At 40.9% G+C, this 8,178-nt stretch overlaps 1 protein-coding gene across 1 annotated transcript in view; it reads left to right on the top strand.

Moving 5' to 3' along the window:
* wasf2 (WASP family member 2) overlaps window positions 1–5,026 on the top strand; it is a 35,749-nt gene extending 30,723 nt beyond the window's left edge. The window contains exons 8-9 of the mRNA XM_072547959.1: window positions 185–708; window positions 3,575–5,026. Coding sequence (XP_072404060.1) covers window positions 185–708; window positions 3,575–3,729 — 679 coding nt within the window. The 3' untranslated portion in view covers window positions 3,730–5,026. The remainder of the gene's footprint in view (window positions 1–184; window positions 709–3,574) is intronic.
* The last annotated feature ends 3,152 nt before the right edge of the window (window positions 5,027–8,178 follow it).

The following is an 8,178-nucleotide window of genomic DNA, read 5'->3' on the forward strand; positions in this document are numbered from 1 at the left end:
TACTCTCTAGAAAAGAAGTATTTCACAAAGGTTTTCTTAGGTTGCAGAAAAGTGTTATCCTCTGAATATATAATGTTTTGAATGTTCACTGCATCAAAGCCATGGTAGAGAGTGCTTACCTGGTATTACTTGTATCTGCATATGAATTGTAATTTTGATTTAATTTTTTTTTCACTTTTCTTAGTTATCCCATGGATGTGCAGAAGGATTCTTCAAGCCACAAAAGGATTAGCTTTGGCAGCCCAACTATTCCCCCTCCAGCACCACCACCTGGCCCACCTGCAGGAGTTGGACCTGCTCCACCACTAGCTCCTCCTCCACCACCACCATTCATGGGACCTGAGGGGCACATGCCACCTGCTGTCCCACCACCACCCCCTCCCTCAATGCCTCCAGTGCAGTTTAATCAAAATTTCCATGGTGTTGATGCTCCATCTATGCCTCCTCCACCGCCTCCAACTGATCAGTTCCCTGCTGCTCCTGTTCCATTTATATCCTCCTCCTCTGGAGGAGCAGGTGGCCCTCCACCACCCCCTCCCCCTCCCCCACCTCCCGGACCCCCTCCGCCTGGTCCTCCCCCACCTCCAGACCCATCAACTTTATCCTTTAGCAATGGCCCACCACCACCACCATCGGAGCCAAAATCAAAAGCGTCTTTGCCACCAGTGAGTGATGCTAGGACCGACTTGCTATCAGCTATTCGGCAAGGTAAAGCTGGTTTTTGTTTGCTTTGGTTAGTTCTATAAAGGGAGCACAGAATGGTTGTAAATTGTTTTTTGTCCAACTACATAAAAATGGTGTTACTTAATTGTTGCTTTTTTTTTAAACTGAGGTTTTTTGTGTTTCTCCATGCAACTAGTGCATAATGCCCAGGAGGGGATAGGGCTTAGTTAGCTAGTATTCCAACAATTCAGTAGCTATCATTTCCCTGGAATTCCTCCCTCCGATTTCCTGATTTACAGGTACTTTTGTGTGACAATACCATGGCCTTGAGAGATCTACTTTGTCTTTTTTTTTGCAAGGAAGGTTTTAAGACCGAGGTACTACAATGTCAAACAGCTTGTGAGGCCTTGGGTTTTATTTTAGAAGTTAAAACAATAGAAGCAGCGTGAATGGGTGTGATCAAGCTTTCTCAGAACCAGGATTTTTGGTTTCTTAGTTTTTTAGTAGCAGTTGTTGCTGTAGTACTTCTCGCTCTGCTACACTGAATTCTCGATTTTTTTTTCCATCCTGGGCTGCTGGAGTTGCATGTGAGACAATCTGCTTTCTGAATTTACTTTTTGCCGAGGGTGGATTTATGGGATGTTACTATATTGAAATAGTTGATGTTTAGTAGTTAATCTGTTATTCTATTACATTTTCTAATAGAGTTACAGCCAAGCCAATTCTTTATTCTTTTTGTTGTATTTTAGAGTGTATGAATAAAGTATGTTTTGCTTTGAATCTAGTAGTTTGACCAATCAAATTGCATCTGGAATGTAGCACTTTACACTTGCCTTTAAAATAACCTTATTAACATTATTCCTCTGCTCTGAAAGAAATGTCTAGTGGGCAAATTGATGACTTTCAAAATTCCCTAGATGCTGTGAAGGTTTCATTAAATGGTAAATGGGAAATAACAAATGTAACTTGTTTGTTCCATAAGTGTGGAAGACAAAAAGCAGGAAACTGCAGGCCAGTTATCTTAGCATCTGGCATAGTGATGGTATTAGAAGTTGTTATTAAGGATGTACAGCAGGCCACTTAAAGGTAATCGGGCAGAGTTAACATGGTTGGGTGAAATGGATATTACGTTTAACCAATTAATTGGACTACTTTTAAAGATTGTAATATATACACAGATGTTCAATGGTTAGCACTGCTGTCTGTCAGCGCCAGGGACCTGGTTTTGATTCTGTGTGGAGTTTGCACATTTTCTCAGTGTCTGTGTGGGTTTCCTCCAAGTGCTCCAGTTTCCTTCCACAGTCCAAAGATGTGCAGGTTAGGGTGGATTGGCTGCGCTAAATTGCCCATAGTGTTCAGGGATGTGTAGGCTAAGTCGATTTAGCCATGGGAAATTTAGGGTTACAGGGATGGGGTGGGTCAGTGTGGACTCGATGGTCCAAATAGCCTGCTGTCACACTGTAGGGATTGCATGCTTTTAGATTAACTGGAACCAATGGGTGTAGTTGAGAAAGTGGAAAATTAAAGCTCTTGCTCTGGATAAACTTTTGGCTAGCTAACTGTAATGGTAGCTTCAAGAATGGTTAGGCTCAGGTTGTTTTCCTTAGAGCCAGAGGGATGATTTAATTGCAGTGTACAGAACAATGTGGTGATTGAATTCACTGGACAGAGAAATGTTTCCCCTAGTTGAGATGTCAGTTGCCAGGGGGCACAGTTTAAGCTGATCAGTAAAATGGGACACCAGGAGAATCTTTCACTTCGAGGGGAGTTTGTGTTTGGAACTTGCTGCCCAGTTTGGTGTTCGAGGCAGAGAACAGAAAAGGAACCTGCCGCTGGAATGCTGTAACCTACAAGGCTGCAGAGCAATCGCTGGAAAGTGCAATTAAAATAGGTGGCTAGTTTCTTCACCTGATGCAGGTACATTACGTTGAATACCTCATTCTTTGTCAGATGTCTACAGGGCTGTTTTGGCCCAATGAGCCTGCACAAGTCAAAAACAAACACCTAATTATTCTCATCTCGTTTTCCAGCACATGGTCCATAGCCTTTTGCTGTAATGTTTGTGGTTCTAAGGTTAAAAGATGATGATTGGACTCTAAAAGTAACAATCTGAATTAGACCTTATGTACAAGCCATTGTAGACTAGTACAGTATCTGTGAATGGGCGAAAAGTGAAACATCAACGGAAGATTTTAGTTGGTTGTATCAGTTACTTTTTTGGTAACAACTTTCAGCCCCCGCTTTTCTTTTGTAGTGCCATTGTTATACTGAAAGGTAAACTGAGACATTGTTGGCAGACCGTGATGTCAAGTACTCCAATGGAGTGTGTGAGGTGAAGTGGCGATTAAATCTTATGGACACTTTTGAGCTGAATATTCTTGCACCTGAAGAGGTAGAACAGAGCATAGTAAAAGGGAGCAAACATGTTGGGACTGCACCCTTCCACCAGAGAATGTTCCCACCCACGGGTGGCTGGGTGAGTGTCAGTGGCTGCCCACCCCAGGCAGGCAGGCAAAATGTGAGGTCAGGTGTGTTTGTTGAAAGTGCACCACCTCTGGGTAGATTGTAATGGATGGACTGCTGCCGGTATGTGGACACATTTGTACCAGAGTTTATTATCCATGAGAGTTCTTCAGATTTATTAGTTTTTGAATGCCATTCTTGTTTGGCCTCATAATATTAACTCTCCTTTTGAACAGTGAAAAAGCTGGCAATCACTTGACATCAGTTTGCAGAGCTGCTCGTATAATCTGTCCCCAGTATGATATGAAGTTATTTCTCCATCTCCAGCATTAGAGTACTCTTTAATTTTGGCATTTGATCTAAAGTTAGGAACATGACTTGATCTGATAACTAACTTGTTTTAGAAGGATGAATGTTGGATCTGAACCACATGTTAATTGTTCCCTAGGATTCCAACTTCGCAAAGTTGAAGAACAGCGTGAACAAGAGGAAAAGCGGGATCGTGTTGGAAATGATGTGGCCACGATCTTGTCCAGGCGTATAGCAGTTGAATACAGTGATTCAGAAGAATCAGAGTTTGATGATGAGGAATGGTCTGACTGAGCTAGGCTACGCTGACACATGAATCACCAGCTGCCAATATTCTTCTGTTTGAAAAACCAAACTTTTTCCAACATTGCCTTCACACACAAATTATAATGTATTATTTGCACAGGTTGTGAATCTGTGTTGGGAAAATGTCAGACAAGAGAACACTTGGCATTCTAAAGGCAGGCTTAAAATAGATAACGTGCCACATTTACAAAGCAATAAAATAGAGTTGTCTGTGTAGGGTGGTTCATATACACTGCATATAGATGCATTTATCCTCATTGTTGACCTGCTAAAAACCACTGGATTACGAAAATGAAAATAGCTTGCTGCCTCAAATCAGACCTTACAGCAGTGGACATCATCTGACAAGTGAAATTATATTTATCAGCCAATATTTTCTTTATAAATTATAGTATTCTACCTTCTAATCAAATACAGTAGTTAGAATGATGGAATTTTGTAATCTGCTGCACTTCAGCTATATAAAAATATAGAAGCCGGTATAATTTAGAGTCCATATTAATTTGCTAGTGTTAATTGGATTTATATCTTTCAGAATGCTCCTTTTGACTTAAATCATGCCAACATGTCTTGTGTGTAATTAACATTGTCACCAAAGTGCTTTACTGAACAGTTTTAAAAGGAACATATGTAAATCTTTTGTAGGAATCTTCAAGTCTTACTGAGGTTCTTTTTGAACATGACAACCTCATCCTAAAACAAACGTTTTTGTATTAATTACCTACAGTCTACACTGGTAATTATCCATAAAGAAGCCAATAATAATAGACCAAAAATGACTCTAAGCCTATGAGGAAACTGCAATCTCACCTTTGCTTTGTTTACATCATTTGTAAGTGTTTCTGCATCTTGCTTATGCAATCATCAGTGAATGGATGTGAGGAGAAAGTTTCACTGACCAACTATGCAAACTTAGTGCTGATCAAAACTAACATAATGTGGAATATTATGTACAATAGTGTAATTAAGTGTTCAAAATTATCTTGATCTAAACTTAACAGATTTTTTTAGTGCTTTTCTGGTAAATTTTGCCATACTGCGTCATTGGGTAATTGGGTTAATGACTTCTATCATTTCCTCCCCTATTTGTTCTTATCTCCTGAAGATGGGCAATTTAATTTGTTATCCAGAGTAACTCCCAGTTACTTCTATACAATTTTTCAAGACTAACTGCAGCAGAAATGCTCACAGGAATGTATTTCATTTGAATTGTATGCAACTAAAGATCATGTGCAAAGTTTGCTATGGGCTTCCTGAAGACTTAAAATAAATGATGACCAAACTATTCTGCTTAATTGAGTCTGATTTTAATTTGTGCATTATAATCTTTCTCATTTTGTATTTGAGTCATGATTGCACCATTGCTTTAGATTTTGTTTTGAACCTTGCATTTTAGTTAAGTGAAGCTCCTCCAGTAAACAAGTACAGAAAACAATTAGCTTGCAGTGTAGCACCATGTAGCCACATGATTGTGATCAATTTTCAGAACAAAGAATGAGAAAGGGTAACTTAAGTAATTGGAGCATATTGTGTTGTGGTTTTTCTATAAAACAAAATCTGGGCTGACGTCCAGTTTATTAGAGAGAATATTGCCCTATCAAAAATAGTCCTTCAAATTGAATGTCAGCCAGGTGTTTTTTTCCTGTCTAGTCAGTATTTTTAAAATAAAACTATTGCTATTTGCAAGATAACAAGAATTTTCCCACTGGCTATTTTTATATTTCAACCAATACATTTGAAGTAAATTGTCTGATTACTTACTCATTGTGCTGGATGGTGTCAAGTTTCTTGAGCATTGGAGCTGGACTCAACTTGGCAAATGGGAGTATTCTGTTACACTCCTGACTTGTGCCTTATAGATGGTGGACAAGACTTGGGGTCTCAGAAGGTGAGTTACCCATTGCGGGATTGCAGACTTCTGACCAGCTGTTCTAGTCACTGTATTTACATGACTATTCCTGTTCATTTTCTGGTCAGTGGTAACCCTTGGCGTTGAAGTGGGCTATTCAGTAATAGTAATGTGACTGAATGTCAAGGAGCGACAATTAGACCTAGTGACGACAATTGCCTGGCATCTGTGTAACATGCATGTTACTGATTATTGCAACAGGAATTAAAGTAATGAGATCTAGATTCCTAAAATGATGGGATGGTGATTATTCATGCAATGAGATCCTGGATGTTGATGCAATAGGCAACTGACTATTAATGTTAGAGTATTAGTGAGTTTTGAGAAGATTTATAGCTCAGGTTGAGGTTCTGGATGTAGGTTTGTTCGCTGAGCTGGAAGATTTGTTTTCAGACATTTAATCACCATACTGGGTAACATCAGTGAGCCTCCAGATAAAGCACTGGTGGCATGGCCTGCTTTCTATATGTTTAGGTTTCCTTAGTGATGTCATTTCCTGTTCTTATTTTGGGGGTGGGGGGGTGATAAATGGAATCCAAGTCAATGTGTTTGTTGGAGTTCCAGTTGGGATGCCATGCTTCTCGAAATTCTCGTGTGTCTCTCTGGCTTGTCCTGGAATTCCTAAAGCATAGCATTCCAACCAGAACTCTATCAACAAACACATTGACATGGATCCCATTTACCATCACCTGAGAAAAAGGGCTTATGCCCGAAACGTCAATTCTCCTTCTCCTTTGCTGCCTGATCTGCGCTTTTCCAGCAACACATTTTTAAGGTGAGTCTTGAAAGCAATTCTTCTGGTAGAGACACTACCACTGTCCCAGAAGAACCCTCTTTGGTAGTTGGAAGTGCCAAGGATAGTTATAGAAGTTAGTGAACTCACTGGGAGTTTCAACCTCTGTAACTGAGCAAGTTAGACAAAGGACAGCCAGTGGATGTGATCTGTTTGGATTTCTGAAAGGCCTTTGACAAGATGCTTGTCAAAGGGGTGCTAAATAAGGTAAGAGCCCATGGTGTTAGGGGTAAGGTACTGGCATAGTTAGAGGATTGGCTGACTGACAGAAGGCAGAGTGGAGATAAAGGAGTCATTCAGGATGGCAACCGATAATGAGCGGAGTTCCATAGGGCTGTGCTGGGACCATATGTTAATGATCTGGACCAAGAAACTGAGGGCATTGTTACTAAGTTTGCAAATATACATGTGGAGGGACAGGTAGGGTTGAGGAAATGGGGGAGGCTGCCAAAGGGCTTAGATATGCTAACTGATTGGACAACAAAGAGTCAGATGGAATACAATGTGGGGAAAGCCATGAGGGTTATGCACTTTGGTATGAAGAATAGAGACATAGACTGTTTTCTAAACTGGGCAAGGCAGTAGGAAAAATCTAAAGCACGAAGGGACTTGGGAGACTTGGTTCAGGATTAAGGGTACATGCAGCTTTAGTTGGGGTTTAGACATTCAAATGCAATGTTAAGTGTTCATTTCACAAGGGCATGAGTGAAAGAGCAAAGATGTGCTGTTGAGGCTGTAAAAGGCTCTGGTCAAACTGCATTTGTCATATTGAGTAATGTTGGGCTGCATGTGTACTGGTGTTGGAAGGAGTCTCAATGAGGTTTACAAGAGCAATCCTGGGGGTGAAGAGCTTGTCATACATGAAGTGGTTGAGGAGTCTAGGTCTTTATTTGGAGTTTAGTAGGATGGAGGTGGAGTGGATCTGATTGAATCTTACAGAACACTGAGAGGCCTGGATGGAGGTGACATGGAGAAGGTGTTGCCGTTAGAAGGAGAGACTAGGACTCGAGGGCACAACCTTTAGAACTGAACTGTGGTGGAATTTCTCAGCCAGAGGGTGGTGACTCTATGAATCTTGTCACCATGGGATTGTGGAGGCCAAGCCATTGAGTGTATTAAAGGCAGAGAAGTCTGTGATTGGTATGGGGATCAACCCTTATGGGGAGAAAGCAGGAAAATGGGGTTCAGAAACATCAGCATTGATGGAATGGTGGAAAAGACTGGCCTAATTTTGCTCGTATATATCTCATGGTCCTAAGTGAGCAAATCATGTACTGATATTGAAGAGCTACTCAAGCTGATAGTGTCTGGTCAACAGTATTGATGTGTTAGTCAGAGGGAAATGGGTCTGGGTGGGTTACTCTTCGGAGGGTCAGTATGGACTGGTTGGGCCGAAAGGCCTGTATCCACACTGTAGGGAATCAAAAAAAATATCAGCTAGACAGAACTTTTTTTTTGTAGACTTAGCATCAACCTTGTAGTTTAGAGTTGCTAAACAGTAGCCTTCACTTTAAGATGCAGTAGCAGATCTTGCCCAGTAACTTGGCAGCAACATCCATGTCCAACAGATAAAATGAGTGGGCACCTTTTCCTAACGTCCTGTTGGTACTGACGAAGCTCGGTTTCAGCTTGCCCTGCACCCAGTATAAATTAATAAATTACTTTAACTGCAGTCTCCACTACCATACCTCTCAAAACACAAATGGCATATTTGCCTCTGTCGTTCCTCAAAGCA

This window comes from Chiloscyllium punctatum, chromosome 27, assembly GCF_047496795.1.
Source record: "Chiloscyllium punctatum isolate Juve2018m chromosome 27, sChiPun1.3, whole genome shotgun sequence".
NCBI classification, from domain to species: domain Eukaryota; kingdom Metazoa; phylum Chordata; class Chondrichthyes; order Orectolobiformes; family Hemiscylliidae; genus Chiloscyllium; species Chiloscyllium punctatum.